General features: G+C 43.9%; 2 protein-coding genes across 6 annotated transcripts in view; both read left to right on the top strand.

Moving 5' to 3' along the window:
- Positions 1-12621, top strand: part of LOC142150993 (uncharacterized) — a 103594-nt gene extending 90973 nt beyond the window's left edge. For 2 of the 3 annotated variants that reach the window (XM_075206238.1, XM_075206240.1), the window contains exon 2: positions 9771-12621. In XM_075206238.1, coding sequence (XP_075062339.1) covers positions 9972-11597 — 1626 coding nt within the window. In that variant the 5' untranslated portion in view covers positions 9771-9971 and the 3' untranslated portion in view covers positions 11598-12621. Of the gene's footprint in view, positions 1-3435; positions 3522-9364; positions 9462-9770 lie in introns of those variants that run through there. The other variant, XM_075206239.1, reaches the window with a different exon arrangement.
- Positions 1-16697, top strand: part of LOC142151003 (uncharacterized) — a 100175-nt gene that overhangs the window by 37171 nt on the left and 46307 nt on the right. Inside the window, exon 1 of one of the 3 annotated variants that reach the window (XM_075206258.1) lies at positions 3435-3521. The exons of 1 other annotated variant lie outside the window; for it this stretch is intronic. The gene's annotated coding sequence lies outside the window, so the exon portion shown is untranslated. Of the gene's footprint in view, positions 1-3434; positions 3522-4528; positions 4616-16697 lie in introns of those variants that run through there. One more of the 3 variants, XM_075206257.1, reaches the window with a different exon arrangement.

Raw genomic sequence — 16697 nt, forward strand, 5'->3', positions numbered from 1 at the left:
GACAGAGGGGCGCGTGTGTGTGTGTGTGTGTAAAGCATGTGGACAGAGGGGGATGCGTGTGTGTGTGTGTGTAAAGCATGTGGACAAAGGGTGATGTGTGTGTAAAGCATGTGGACAGAGGGTGATATGTGTGTAAAGCATGTGGACAGAGGGGGACATCTGTGTGCGTGCGTGTAAAGCATGTGGACTGAGTGGGGCGTGTGTGTGTGCGTGCGCGTGCAAAGAATGTGGACAGAGGGGGGCGTGTGTGTGCGCGCAAAGCATGTAGACAGAGGGGGACGTGTGTGTGTGCGCGCAAAGCATGTAGACAGAGGGGGACGTGCGCATGCAAAGCTTGTAGACAGAGGGGATGTGTGCGTTCGTACAAAGCATGTGGACAGAGGAGGACATCTGTGTGCGCGTGCAAAGCATGTGTACTGAGGGGGACGTGTGTGAACGCATGCGTGCAAAGCATGTGTACTGAGGGGGACGTGTGTGAACGCATGTGTTCAAAGCATGTGGACAGAGGGGGACGTGTGTGTGTGTGTGTTTGTAAAGCATGTGGACAGAGGGTACTTGTGTGTGTGTGTGTGTGTGTGTGTGTGTGTGTGTAAAGAATGTGGAAAGAGGGGGACGTGTGTGTGTGTGCGCGCGCGTGCAAAAAATGTGGACAGAGGGGGACGTGTGTGTGCGCGCAAAGCATGTAGACAGAGAGGGACGTGTGCGTGCGTACAAAGCATGTGGACAGAGGAGGACATCTGTGTGTGCGTGCAAAGCATGTGTACTGAGGGGGACGTGTGTGAACGCATGCGTTCAAAGCATGTGGACAGAGGAGGACGTGTGTGTGTTTGTAAAGCATGTGGACAGAGGGTACTTGTGTGTGTGTGTGTGTGTGTGTGTGTGTGTGTGTGTGTGTGTGTGTGTGTGTGTGTGTGTGTGTGTAAAGCATGTGGACAGAGGGTACTTGTGTGTGTGTGTGTGTGTGTAAAGCATGTGGAAAGAGGGGGGACGTGTGTGTGTATGTAAAGAATGTGGAAAGAGGGAGATGTGTGTGTGTGTGTGTAAAGCATGTGGACAGAGGGTGACGTGTGTAAAGCATGGGGACAGAGAGGGACGTGAGTGTACGCGTGCTTGCGTACAAAGCATGTGGACAGAGGGGGGCGTGTGTGTGTGCGCGCGTGCAAAGCATGTGGACAGAGGGGGACGTGTGTGCGTGCGTGTGTGTGCAAAGCATGTCAACAGAGGGGGACATCTGTGTGTGCATGCAAAGCATGTGGACAGAGGGGGATGTGTGCATGCAAAGCATGTGAACAGAGGGGGACGTGTGTGGGCGCGAGTGCGTGCAAAGCATGTGGACATAGGAGGACGTGTGCTCCTGCGCAAAGCATGTGGACAGAGGGTACATGTGTGTGTGTATAAAGCATGTGGACAGAGGGTGACGTGTGCGAGCGTGCGTGTAAAGCATGTGGACAGAGGGGGGCATGTGTGTGCGCGCTCATGCAAAGCATGTGGACAGAGGGGGATGTGTGTGTGTGTGTGTGCGTGCATGTAAAGCATGTGTGTGCGCGCTCATGCAAAGCATGTGGACAGAGGGGGACGTTCGCATGCAAAGCAAGTGGGAAGAGGTGGACGTGTGTGCGCGCGTTTGTGCAACGCATGCGGACAGATGGTACGTGTGTGTGTGCAAAGCATGTGGACAGATGGTATGTGTTTGTGTGTGTAAAACTTGTGGACAGATGGTACGTGTGTGTGTGTGTGTGTGTGTCTGTAAAGCATTCGGACAGAGGGTACCTGTGTGTGTGTAAAGCATGTGGACTGACAGTGTGTGTGTTTTACGCATGTGGATAGAGGGTACGTGTGTGTGTAAAGCATGTGGACACAGGGTGTGCGTGCGTTTGGAACGCATGTGGACAGAGGGTATGTGTACAAAGCTTGTGGACAGAGGGGGACGTGTGCGTGTAAAGCATGTGGACAGAGGGTGACATGTGCGTGCGTACAAAGCATATGGACAGAGGGGACGTGTGCAAGAACATATGTTCAAAACATGTGGACAGAGGGTGATGTGTGTGTGTGTTTGTAAAGCATGTGGACAGAATGTACTTGTATGTGTGTGTGTTTGTGTAAAGCATGTGGACAGAAGGTACATATGTGTGTGTGTGTGTGTGTGTGTGTGTGTAAAGCATGTGGAAAGACAGGGATGTGTGTATGTGTGTAAAAACATGTAGACAGAGGGTGACGTGTGTGTAAAGCATGCGGACAGAGAGTGACGTGTATGTGTGTTGTGTGTGTAAAGCATGCAGACTGAGGGGGGGGGGGGCGTGTGTGTGTGTGTGAGTAAAGCATGTACACAGAGGGTACTCGTGTGTATGTGTAAAGCATGGGCACAGAGGGGGACGTGTGTGTTTGTAAAGCATGAGGACAGAGGGGTACGTGTGTGTAAAGCATGTGGACAGAGGGGTACGTGTGTGTGTAAAGCATGCAGACATAGAGTACATGTTTGTGTAAAGCATGTGGATAGAGGGTACATGTGTGTGTAAAGCATGCAGACATAGAGTACATGTTTGTGTAAAGCATGTGGATAGAGGGTACATGTGTGCAGAAAAATACTCAACTCCTGTATGATATAATTCTGAGCAACTTTTATTCTATTCCAATTTGAGACCGCTTCAGCGTCTACATTTATACATATAAGTCTAGGGGATTAGATGCTGAACAACCATTTATAAAACCGTAGATTATGAAAGAAAGTCAATCAACAATTATATATATTGCAGTTTTCCAATAAAGTTCAAATAATTCTTTCTTCTTTCTGCGTTATCACTTTCCAGGTGTTCTGCCAATATACTTGTGCTGCCCCCAGCTTTCAGACCTTGGGTTTTATCTGTAAAGAATGTCTCACTTTGCTGCGTGTCCTTGGTCTGTTTCTGTTCATGGGAACATCCTGCTGTGAAGTTTCCCAACCTTGAATAATTTGTCTTTAAAACTGAGCATAATATCTGCTAATTTATCTTAAGGTTATAGCATAACATATTAGTTTCTAAAGCTTAATATATGATAGATATTAAATCAATAATCATAAAATTTTACCCTTACACATGTGGACAGGGGGTACATGTGTGTGTAATGCATTTGGATAGAGGGTACATGTATGTAAAGCATGTGGACAGAGGGTACGTACGTGTGTGTGTGTGTAAAGTGTGTGTAAAGTGTGTGTAAAGCAGGTGGACAGAGGGGACGTGTGTGTGTTTGTGTAAAGCATGTGGACAGAGGGGACGTGTGTGTGTTTGTGTAAAGCATGTGGACAGAGGGGACGTGTGAGTGTGTGTGTGTAAAGTGTGTGTAAAGCATGTGGACAGAGGTTACGTGTGTGTAAAGCATGGTTATTGGGGTGGTCCTGATTAACGGGATGTGTGTTCCTCTCTTTCCCCAGCCGTTCTGTGATCTTGGTCTATTTCCTCCAGGCTGGACATACAGCACCTCTGTGCCAGCACCACGGCCACTCTGGAAACTGCTAAACTCCAAGGAGCAACTGTCTGACTCAGGTAAATGTACACATAGGAGTTATATACATATATACAGTGCATGACTGATGCTGGTACATACATACTGCACCCCCACCACTGCCTGCCAGATCATACATACATACTGCACCCCACCACTGCCTGCCAGATCATACATACATACTGCACCCCACCGCTGCCTGCCAGATCATACATACATACTGCACCCCACCACTGACTGCCAGATCATACATACTGCACCCCACCACTGCCTGCCAGATCATATATACATACTGCACCCCACCACTGCCTGCCAGGTCATACATACATCCTGCACCCCACCACTGCCTGCTAGATCATACATATATACTGCACCCCACCACTACCTGCCAGAACATACATACATACTGCACCCCACCACTGCCTGCCAGATCATACATACTGCACCCCACCACTACCTGCCAGATCATACATACATCCTGCACCCCACCACTGCCTGCCAGATCATACATACATACTGCACCCCACCACTGCCTGCCTGATCATACATACTGCACCCTACCACTGCCTGCCAGATCATAAATACATACTGCACCCCACCACTGCCTGGCAGATCATACATACATACTGCACCCCACCACTGCCTGCCAGATCATACATATATACTGCACCCCACCACTGCCTGCCAGATCATACATACATACATACTGCACCCCACCACTGCCTGCCAGATCATACATACATACTGCACCCCACCACTGCCTGCCTGATCATACATACTGCACCCTACCACTGCCTGCCAGATCATACATACATACTGCACCCCACCACTGCCTGGCAGATCATACATACATACTGCACCCCACCACTGCCTGCCAGATCATACATACATACTGCACCCCACCACTGCCTGCCTCAATATTGAAGAAGTTGTCAAGCAGGGTCTTGAATCAGGGATGAGATTTTTGTGAAAGTGATATTTCTTTTACAATTTGGTAAAATCTGTCTTATTTTACAGATATGGAATTTCATAGTGTTGCATGTGTCAAATATAAGTGTGAGCTGGGTGTACTCTGTGTGGCTTCACTTCAGAGGAGAAGTATGGCTGACTTATCCCCACATAAACATTCTCTTCTGTGAGTTGGACATATTTGCTGGCTAATACAAAGTCGGAGCTCACAGGTGCAAAATCTCTTTGGACACAGAGGTCCACTTGTATGTTTTATGAATAAAACAATTTATTATAATAATGCATACTTGCCAACTTTCTTCAGCCCCCCCCCCCCCCCCCCGGGAGCCAGCCAGTGGAGGGGGGCGTGAGGGGGGCGGGATGGCCAAAATCGCATCATTTTGACCCCGCCCCTGTGACATCATGATGCAACCGCATCAGTTGACAGCGGGGGGAGGAGCCAAACACCGCGATTCACCGGGAAAGTGGGGCACTTCCTAGTGAAGTGGGCAAAATTCGGGAGATTGCCACACTCGCCCGGGAGAGTTGGCAAGTATGTAATAATGATTCAAGAATATATGGTCCGGACCATTACAACCTGTAAACAATAATTGTTCAATGCTTAATGCGTTCAGACACAATAATAAGCCATTAAAAGTATGCAAATACGTCAGCAGTATCTGGTATCCCAATGTCTATTGAGCTGTTCTATTACTCATCAATCTCACAAGTATAAGTAAGAACAAAAGTACTTGGAAAACCTTTTCAAATGTCTAATAATCTTAGTAGGAGAGAGATTTCTCTCAAAGTTCCAGATATGTGGATAGTCCTGGACCTGGCCGGCCCTAATTGCAGTAGCGGTAGGCAATATTTGAGGGTTCACCAAGTAGACCCGGGATGTTCAATAGTGTAAAAAATCATAGACATCTATATTCCAAATGTACCAGAACGTTGTTTGAAGTAAATGAGATGAATGAAGTGAAGCCGGATTAACCGGTCTTTAATCAACCTCTTACCTCCGTCTGTTCAGCTTCTTGTCTCCGATACTAGGGAGACTCCAAAGCTCTCGTACAGTGTTCTTCTGTTCGTATAGATTATCTGTGTCTGGTTCGTACACTTCAGGGTTTGGCGGGCGCATGCGCACGCGTCCGTGGTTACACTTATAGCAACCGACAGCGAATTGCTGTGTGTGAGTTGTGGTAGAGTCTGATAGTTGGCATAAGTATTGAACCCACCAGGTAGACCACTTGTTTCTGGGGTCGGGTCCCTTACTATTAATCTCTCAAGTTACATAGATCATTTTTTACAACCTTTGGTATTACAGCAGAACAGTTACCTAAAAGAGACACTGGCCACCTACTGGAAGTCCTAAAGGATATTAAATGTGAGTCCAATTACTTGCTTATGGCATGCAACGTGGTATCTCTATATACCATCATATAGCATGAAGCAGGCTGCAGACATGTACAAACCATTTTAGAGAGAGAGTCAGATCTCCCACAAGAACAAATTGATTTCCTTCTTGATAGCATCACTTTTGTCAGGAGCTCCGACTTTGTATTACTCTTGGAGATTGGGACCTTTCTCCTATATCTTCCCTCTTGGCAGCATACTGATATTTCAGGAAGCGCAGATTTCCACCCTTTGTTCTTTATATTTGCTGGCTACATGGTGGCTGGGGGGGGGGGCCACACTATACCTGGGGACGGGTCCCTTACTACTAATCTCTCAAGTTACATAGATCATTTTTTACAACCTTTGGTATTACAGCAGAACAGTTACCTGAGAGACACTGGCCACCTACTGGAAGTCTTAAAGTATATTAAATGTGAGTCCAAATACTTTTTTATGACATGCAACACAGTGGCGCACGCAGGGGGAGTTTCTGAGTCTCTAGAAACCCCCCCCTGCGTTAACTAAGTGGCCACTGTCCTATACAGCAGCCGCGGCGCTGTCAAAGAAGCGTCCGCGGCGGTGCTGTATTGTATAAAGCACCGCCGCAGACGCTTCTTAGACAGCGCCGTGGCTGCTGTTTAGGACAGCGCTGGCGAAACGGAGCGCAGCAGCTCTCTCTCTGGGTTTTTTTTTTTTCGGGTCGGCGGGGAGAAACCCCCCCCCCCCGACAATCCTCGGTGCGCCCCTGCAACGTGGTATCTCTCTATACCATCATATAGTATGAAGCAGGCTGCAGACATGTACGAACCATTTTAGAGAGTCAGATCTCTCACAAGAACAAATTGATTTCCTTCTTGATAGCATCACTTTTGTCAGGAGCTCCGACTTTGTATTACTCTTGGAGATTGGGACCTTTCTCCTATATCTTCCCTCTTGGCAGCACACTGATATTTCAGGAAGCGCGGATTTCCACCCTTTGTTGTTTATATTTGCTGGCTACATGGTGGCTGGGGGGGGGGTACACTGTACCACTGTTAGCCCTGGCAGCATTCTTATACCAAAGTTTATTCTATCCAAGCAGTACCATAGGCGGCTGTTACAGAATCCATATTAAACTTCCCGCCCCCTCTGTGACATCATTTATTTTATTCACTTCACTGAGCTGAGGGAGGTAAATGAAAAACGTGCTTCTGTAATCTGGTCCTGGGTCTGATCACACAGCTGTGATCTGTGCATGAAAACAGAGCAGAACAGGTGTGATGAAAGTGGACCTGACTTATAAATGTAAATATGTCACTTTACTAATAGTTTGTGTTTTCTACCTATCACATTACACTATTCTTACCTATATAAATAGTAATCTGACGCACATATATTGTATGTAATGCTATTTCCTAGAATAAAATATAAAAACCACTTAGAACTGCTGTCTCTCCCTATAGACTTATATGGCAGCCCCCCTTCTCCCTCCCTATAGATTTGTATGGTAGATTCCCCCACCCCCCTTCTCCCTCCTTATAGATGTGCATTACAGTCCCCAGTCCCCCTCCCTATAGATTTGCATGCCAGTCTCCCCCCTCTCCCTCCCTATAGATTTGCACGCCAGTCTCCCCCCTCTCCCTCCCTATAGATTTGCATGCCAGTCCCCCTGTGACTGAATCAATTATAAATAACTTATGGTATCAATATTTTGAAGGGAAATAGCGCAGGGTGCATATTTATATAACTGCATAGGCACTTATTTTTTTGTATATTGTGATATAGGAAATCGTTATTTCTGAAACCAGGGTAGAAACTGTTTTTTCCTGTTTTAACCTTACTAAAGGATATGCCTTATTTCTGATGCATATATCTGATACAATAGGCCTTTGTGGAGGGAGGTCTTGTGTGTATTGGGATGTATTTAGTATGGAAGTGTCATTGTTTAGGATTTGTAAGGTTACTAGTGGAAACCTCCAATTAGGCATATGTGCAAGGAAGTCTGATAGCAAAAAGTGCTAACAAAGTTTTGTGATAATGTGTCATGTCTGGTCTGGCCAAAGGTCCAGCAGGGGTCGTTGCTGTGTGGCCTTTTGCCAGAGTGAATTTCATAGATAAGTGTAAATTTTGTTAGCCTTGAAATGCATGTAAATTCATGTTTGTGTCAATAGAGTATATCCTGTTTCTAAAAATAGACTATTTCTGAACTGTATAAAAGATGAGCTCTGGGAGCATGTAAGTGTTCTTCTGATTTTTCATCTGACCTGATCACACTGGTATCTTCCACCAGTGTGTGTGAGCAAATAAACCATCTTGCTTCAATGACCTGCTTGGAACCATCTTCAATATCGTATTCCTGTGATCTACAGATTAGCCCTAAACCTAATCCGTTCTCCGGCTGTCTCTGAGGTTTTGGACCCAAGCGTTTCCAGTACTACTGCTCTGCCTGCTACCCAGCAGCCCTGGTCCATGTGATAGGCCAGGGGAATCCATTCACAGCATCCCTGATCCATAGTAAGTGGTCAGGAGGACCAGCCCAGGTACACCAGCAACGAGACACGCTAGCAGCGTCATTTACCCAGAAGAAACCCGGTATTGGATGCCGGTAAGGAGTCCAGTGGTGGCAGCCTTTGTAAGCCCCTCCTACTGCAGCAAGAGGGCGCTTTTTGGATAACGAAAGGGAATGGTGGCAAAGTAAGTCCAGCCAGTTCCCAGCACAACAGACAGGGTGGCATAGGCGGTTCATTCTGTCACCCCCCCCCTCTCCCTCCCTATAGATTTGCATGCCAGTCCCCCTCTCTCCTTCCCTATAGATTTGCATGCCAGTCCCCCCTCACCCTCCCTATAGATTTGCATTACAGTCCCCCCTCCCCCTCTCTATAGATTTGCATGGCAGTCCCTCCCCCTCTCCCTCCCTATAGAGTTGCATGGCAGTCCCGCCCTATAGAGTTGCATGCCAGTCCCCCCCTCTCCCTCCCTATAGAGTTGCATGCCAGTCCCCCTCCTCCTCCCTATAGATTTGCATGGCAGTCCCTCCCCCTCTCCCTCCCTATAGAGTTGCATGGCAGTCCCTATCTCACTTACCTGTAGTTGTGCTGGCCAGCTTCGCTCCTCGCTCCTCAGATCAGCAGACAGGAAGTGAAGACTTCCTGCTTCCTGTCTGCTGCACAGTATTGTGGGTGCCCATACAGCAACAAGCTACCTCCACCCCCTTGAGCGTTGCAACGACCCCCTCCCCCCAAAAAATATATGCAAAAAAGCGAATGAATAAAATAAAAAAATAAATAAAAACCGGCAGACCGCACCCTTCACTCCCCCCCGAGACCCAGCACCCCAGTCTAGTGGTTGATCAGGCCCTGTGTTTACTGGAATACACACATGCAGTCTATGCAAGGTCTGAGCAGCTTTGTAGCACAAAAGATAGTCCCCACATATATTTTGCATTAGAAGATATTGAGACATACACAAATATTTGTAGATATTATGTTATAGATATTGTATTGTAATAGAACGGAGCAGAATATTTGGAAGATGTTCTAATTATCCCCATTATTATGATTAGTGCGGATAAAATTCTGGGATCCTGGTGCATGGACTGGCCACAGATATGACAGGATTGGAGGCATGTGTTACCCATGTTTGGAAAGTGTATATAATTGGTGAGTTTGAGGTTAGTATGTGATGATTATACAAATATTTACAGAATCAATTATAGACCTTGTACATTATCTTAGTAATTATTGGTATCTGCAGGAGGATAGAGGTCTCTGTACTGCCCATTTGACTGGCAATTGGGACACGGCAATGTGGCCACATACTCAAAAATGAAAACAATGGTCAATGACTGGGTCATATTTGTGTATAAAATATTTACGTGTTCCTTACACAATATAACACAACTTCAGTTAAAATAGACTGATTAGAGTACTCATTAGGCTTTTAAATATTAATATACTTTTTTCTTGCAGGTGAATTCCCACTCAAAACGGAAAATTTCTCAGGAAGGACCTTGTTCTCTAAACATCTGCGTGTTCCAAAAATAACCTCATCTACAAGTCATATATATTACACATGATGATTCTTCTTAAAATATAGAGGAGTCCCACAAGCTATTTTCACTTTAAGAATAGGAGAAACTTTCTGAAACTAAGTCGTTACACATCAAATATATGATGAATATCACAGAAGAGAAACCTCATCTGTGCTCTGAATGTGACAAACGTTTTACATTTAAATCACAAATGATCAAACATCAGAAGATTCACACAGGAGAGAAACCATTTAAATGCTCTGAATGTAGCAAGTGTTTTACCAACAAGTCACATCTTAATACACATCTGAGAATTCACACAGGAGAGAAACCATTTAAATGCTCAGAATGTAGCAAGTGTTTTACCAACAAATCACATCTTAGTACACATCAGAGTATTCACACAGGAGAGAAACCATTTAAATGCTCTGAATGTAACAAGTGTTTTACACATATTTCAAGTCTATTAACACATCAGAAGAATCACACAGGACAGAAACAATTTAAATGCTCTGAATGTAGCAAGTGTTTTAGCCAGAAGTCAAAACTTGTTGCACATCAGAGGATGCACACAGGAGAGAAACCATTTAAATGCTCTGAGTGTAGTAAGTGTTTTACACATATTTCAAGTCTATTTACACATCAGAAGAATCACACAGGACAGAAACCATTTAAATGCTCTGAATGTACCAAGTGTTTTAGCTACATGTCATATCTTGTAATACATCAGAAGATTCACACAGGCGAAAAACTGTTTAAATGCTCTGAATGTAGCAATTGTTTTACCCAGAAGTCAAAACTTGTTGCACATCAGAGGATGCACACAGGAGAGAAACCATTTAAATGCTCTGAATGTAGTAAGTGCTTTACACAAATTTCAAATCTTATAACACATCAGAGGATTCACACTGGACAGAAACCATTTAAATGCTCTGAATGTACCAAGTGTTTTAGCGACAAGTCACATCTTAACAGACATCAGAGAATTCACACGGGACAGAAACCATTTAAATGCTCGGAATGTAGTAGTTGTTTTACCACCAAGGCAGATCTTAATACACATCAGAGAATTCACACAGGAGAGAAACCATTTAAGTGCTCGGAATGTAGTAGTTGTTTTACCACTACGTCAGATCTTATTAGACATCAGAGAATTCACACAGGAGAGAAACCATTTAAGTGCTCAGAATGTAGCAAATGTTTTGCCAACAAGTCAAGCCTTAATACACATCAGAGGATTCACACAGGAGAGAAACCATTTAAATGCTCTGAATGTAGCAAGTGTTTTAGTGACAAGTCAGTTTTTAACCGACATCAGAGATATCACACAGGACAGAAACCATTTAAATGCTCTGAATGTAGCAATTGTTTTACCACCAAGGCAGATCTTAATAAACATCAGAGAATTCACACAGGAGAGAAACCATTTAAATGCTCAGAAGGTAGTAGTTGTTTTACCACCACGTCAGATCTTATTAGACATCAGAGAATTCATACAGGAGAGAAACCATTTAAGTGCTCAGAATGTAGCAATTGCTTTGCCAGCAAGTCAAGCCTTAATACACATCAGAGAATTCACACAGGAGAGAAACCATTTAAGTGCTCAGAATGTAGCAAATGTTTTGCCAACAAGTCAAGCCTTAATACACATCAGAGGATTCACACAGGAGAGAAACCATTTAAATGCTCTAACTGTAGCAAGTGTTTTAGTGATATGTCCCATCGTAATAGACATCAGAGGATTCACACGAGAGAAACCATTTAAATGTTTTTAATGTAGCAAGTGTTTTATCCAGAATTCAAATATCGTTGAACACTAGAGGATTCACACAGGAGAAAAACTATTTTGATACTCTGAATGTAGCAAGTTTTATAATAAAATAAAAACAGGATTCACATTAGAGAGTTACTTAGAGGATCTGAATGTAGCATATATATATATATATATATCAGAAGCAGGTTATTTTATTATATCACCATAATATCCATACAGGGGACACATGATTTTTATTCTCTCACTGTGGCGGGTTTCATATAACATCAAAGCCATGTTATATGTCGGTAGACTAGAGCTGTCTGGAATGGGTACTTGGGGTATTTTCTCCTGGGATGGTCTCCATGTTATTAACTAGAGCTGCAGTATACAGATAGACAATGACCATGTGGGAGACCTGGCTGAGCTCTGTAATATACTGCTGTTCATCTTGTGCAGTTGTTGGGACTAGTAGAACAAAGAGCTTTCTGTCTAGTAGAGCGGATCAGCATCTCTTCTCAGTACTGGGATTCCTACTACAACCAGCAGAACTATGAGTAGAGAACATTTCTACAGGAACACTGCACACTGCCCTGTTTCATACTACATGTGCTCCTATTGATCTCTTATATCCCCTTATTCTTTCCTCATACTGATCTATTGCTGTCTTACCTCCCTCCGTCATGAGAACTATGTACTTAGAAAGGGTTATTTAGTAAATGGTGCAAGTTAAACCCTGGTTCTGTATCTGATGACAACCAATCAGGTCATTATATTTGTTTGTTTGATGACATCAGGCTGTTAGTAGTTGACACCTGGTTGCTATGGGATACAGCACATCTGTGTTCTTCACACCTTTTTTTTAAATAAGTATGTAAAGGTCCTGCATAAGTATTTATTTTATAGTCGATAGTGATCCAAATCAGCACTAACCTGTGTGTAGACTGAAGGACCACACAATATCTGTAATTACCATGTATGTTACTGGCAGCTGTTTCTATAACACTTGATGCTGAATAAAAACTGATGTTGATAACTGTGGAGATTCTGTTTTTGGGTGTAGAACTAATATTTCTACAGTAACAAAAATATTCTAAACTCTTCTATTTTTTAGAAGATGGAACCAGAGGTGATATTTAGGGGTCATGCTGTACTGACAATATGACCAATATTAAAAACACGGCAAAGACCAGTTATCATTATTATCATACAGCAAATGTATCAGTTATGTCTGTTTTACCTGTACTGCAATATAAACACAGGGTCTTACTGCCAATCAGTGATTGCTCAGTAGTAGGACAGATACATAGTATTCCCTGCTAGCTGCTGTCTGTCCTTGTCTGCTGTCCTCCAGAGGAACAACTCACTGTGTAATGGTGGCTGATCCAGCACACTAAACCCATATATATCCATTTATGTGACATTATCTATTGTAATAATACAACATGATCATACATTACTGGTATACTATTCTTATCAATATTGGTTAAAAATGATCACACAATTAGTTATAACAGTTCAATGAATTTCCTATTACAGTCTGTATCCTGACAGGTAAAGCGTTAGTTTTGCATCATGTCCGTCCATGTGTCTCAGGATCTAGTCCTAATAGCTCGGTCTCTATCCACTGATGGAGGATAAATGAGTAAGGAATATCGATCCTGTTATGCCTGTCTAGTTGCTATCCAATAACGATTGTTGATTGCCGTAATGTGGTTCCAAAGCACAATGTGATTTGATAGCCAAAAGTAACAGAATAACAATCATAATAAAATTAGTACAGCCGTTACTTATCGCAGGCGCCATGGATCCAGTGTACAGTCATTCAGGTCTGATGGCTGTGGTCAAGTAGACTGTTCACTGAGTCCAGAGCCCCTGCTTATATACAGTCAGTGAATACAGTGAAACAATGCAGATGATGTGGCTTGCTTCTATAGGTCCAGGCTTCAGGAGTGTCCAGTGTACTGCAAGTCATAGGCCAGTTGAAACAAAATTATCCCAAGGTGGGGGTCAGCTCTCCAGGAGATGCACTCTGATTATCCCACCAAGAATCCAGTTTAAACTAGTCTATTTACACTACACAGACAATATCATATTAAACATTTATTCCCTATCATCGATAACTAGAGTATGCAATGTGCGATTCCTTCAGTGAATGAACCGGACAACTGCGGATGAATAGGGGATTAAAATGATACTAAACACAACATGTTTCCTGTAACCTGAACCTTTGATTTCACAAAGATGTATATAATTTATATTATTAACCATAAACATTGCTACAATTCAACGTTAATAGCTATGTGTTGCAACTACTATTAATGTGTACTAATTATAAATGTGCATGTTCGTGTGAACGTGTGTAAATGTATAAAACCTGTTGTTGCCACGTGTTACGGCTGAATACCCTTCTCTATGCCGCAGCTTGCTATACGCATAATTTTCAGACAAAGACAACCAAGGTGTTAGCTATTAATTGAAATGACTTTATCCAATTAGCTGACTTCAACAATCCCTCCACTCTTGAGTCAACCAAGATTTTCTTTATGTTTTGTTTTTTTCACCTGGCCAGGACTTACATATAATAGGAGATGCGTGTGATATTCAGGTCTACAGCACTTACCTGATCTGGGAGAGATGATGAGGGATAAAACTGTCTGCAGTTACTGTCCCTGTAGTTGCTGCTTCTGAGGTTAATGTCTCTGTAACTGTTGTCTCTGTGAGCGCTGTCTCTGTAGTTGTCTCATTGACCTGATCAAAACTGTTTCTACTTATAACTTCACCTGCTTGGTAAGAACCGCGGCGGCCGCGACTCACTACCCCTCTTCCTGGCATCTCGGCCGTCTCCATGACGACCGGGATGCTTCCAGGGCAACGGCCGGACGCCGAAATAAATACCGTTGTGCCCAGGCAATCAGAGCAGCCAGGCGCATGAGCGGAGGATCGCCACAGCCTGTCGGCTGATGCAGTTAATTAATTAATCTGCACCTGAGGACTTTCAGGACGAAGCCCTGATTGGTTGGTTTTTGTATTTAAGGCAGGGAGGGCTTAGCCTCTCTGCCGGTTATAGCGTTTCAGTCCTGTGCTGTGCTGTAGAGTTTCTGGGAATAATGGAAAGCTGTTAAGATGGAGTTTCATTTTGCAGCAATATAACTTCACCACTCAGCACTGAAAGGGCGCAGAACATGGAAACGCAGATGGCCTCTCGCGCCAAGGGGCAGAAGTGGTGAACGTAGTAGAAACAGTAACAGGTCACAGTTCTCTGTGCCCTAGGTTAGGGGGAGGTGTGGCGACTATGTAGCATATCTAATGACTTATTGCAATTTTCTGTTGAATTCATGTATGACAATGTATATTGTATGTAACCCTGTAATGTAATCTCAATGTGTGCTTTGCTAGATGATATGAGTTTGAACCTATGCAAGTGCCATTCATCTTTTAAAACTAGCCAGGCCCAGAGACAGATATCTGAGTAGTTTGTGTATGCAAAGGAGTTAGGCTTAGCCAGGCAGAAAGAGCAGAGGTGAGAACCCAAAGTCTTGTGAACATTCCGATCTCCGGACATCCCTAGCTCATTTGGGAGATGAAGGTTATGTGGAAAAATGGTTTAAAATCTTCTGCTTAGACAATAATTTTGTACATTTCTTGAAGAAGGTCTATTATGACTGAAATGTGCCATACTTCTCAATGTGTATTCCTCACGCGCCAATTCCGGAAACGTGTAAGTAGGGATTCTGGTTTTATTTCCTATTTTATTTTCTGAAACTCATTTGTGCAATTTATTGTATGTCTGTTTATTACTTTTTTGCAAATAAGCCTTGGAAATATTTTTCATATTAAACATATTTAATCTAGCATATGTCTCAGTGATTCTTTGTTAAATTACGAAGCCCAAGGAGGCTCATGCTACCGGTGTATGTGAAACATCAATAAGTGGTTCTGGTGAACGTAAGGACACCATATTAAATCCTTTGTGGAGGCAGAAAAGGTGTATTTATTGTTATTTAACTAAGGTAACACCAGTCATGGCCAGCTGTTCAGATTGCTGTATCTGGGACAGGCTGGGCGTTCGTGACATATCCACTTTATAGGATTATGATCAGTCACCACAGTAAAATGTCATCCATACAAATAAGGATAAAGCTTTTTTACCACCCAAACAATGGTCAAACACTCCTTCTCAATTGTGGCATACCCCACCTCCCGGTTCACCAGTTTTCTGCTCAAATAGGCCAAGGGTGCTCCTGCCCATCTGGTCCCACCTGGCTAAGTACTGCTCCCAGTCCATACTGTAACGCATCAGTTTGCACAATAAAGTCCTTGTCATAATTGGGAACCAACAGTATTGGAGCACGAACCTGGGCTTCCTTTAATGACTGAAATGCCAGGTCACAAACGGGTGTCCAGTCAACTACTTTGGGGAGTTTCTTTTTAGTGAGATCTGTCAGGGGCTTCGCTAAAGTGCTAAAGTCTGGGACGAAATGTCTGTAATAGCCTGAGGTCCCTAAGAAGGGCAGTACTTTTCTTTGGGTTGTGGGCCGGGGCCAGTCTTGGTTTGCCTCTACCTTATCTGGTTCTGGCTTAACCCTATCTCCCCTCACACAATGAACCAGGTACTGCACCTCTGAATCCCCATTTGACAATTCTCTGCTCTGATGGTCAGACCTGCCAACTGAATTTTTGCCAACACTCGCCCTACATGTTTCAGATGATCCTCCCAGGATTTACTGAAAATGGCAATGTCATCCAGAGCAAAGTCTTTACACCCTTCCAGCAGGTAATCAACCACACACTGAAAGGTGGCTGGCGCAATCTTCATCCCAAATGGCATGCACTTAATTTCGAACAGGTCAAATGGGGTGATGAATGGCGACCGTTCCTGAGCCTCAGGAAGCGCTTGCTCAAGTCAGAGGTGGAAATATACTTTGCTCCAACTAACTTGTCTAACAGAGCATCAATTCGGGGCAGGGGATAGGCATCAGACACGGTCACCTCGTTGAACTGACAGTAGTCTATGCAAAACCGCTTTGTCTTGTCTTTCTTCGGAACCAATACAACAGAGGACGCTCATGGACTATACGATGGCTGGATCACCCCTGGTTCAAGCATCTC

This window comes from Mixophyes fleayi, chromosome 4 (assembly GCF_038048845.1).
Source record: "Mixophyes fleayi isolate aMixFle1 chromosome 4, aMixFle1.hap1, whole genome shotgun sequence".
In the NCBI taxonomy this organism is placed as follows: domain Eukaryota; kingdom Metazoa; phylum Chordata; class Amphibia; order Anura; family Limnodynastidae; genus Mixophyes; species Mixophyes fleayi.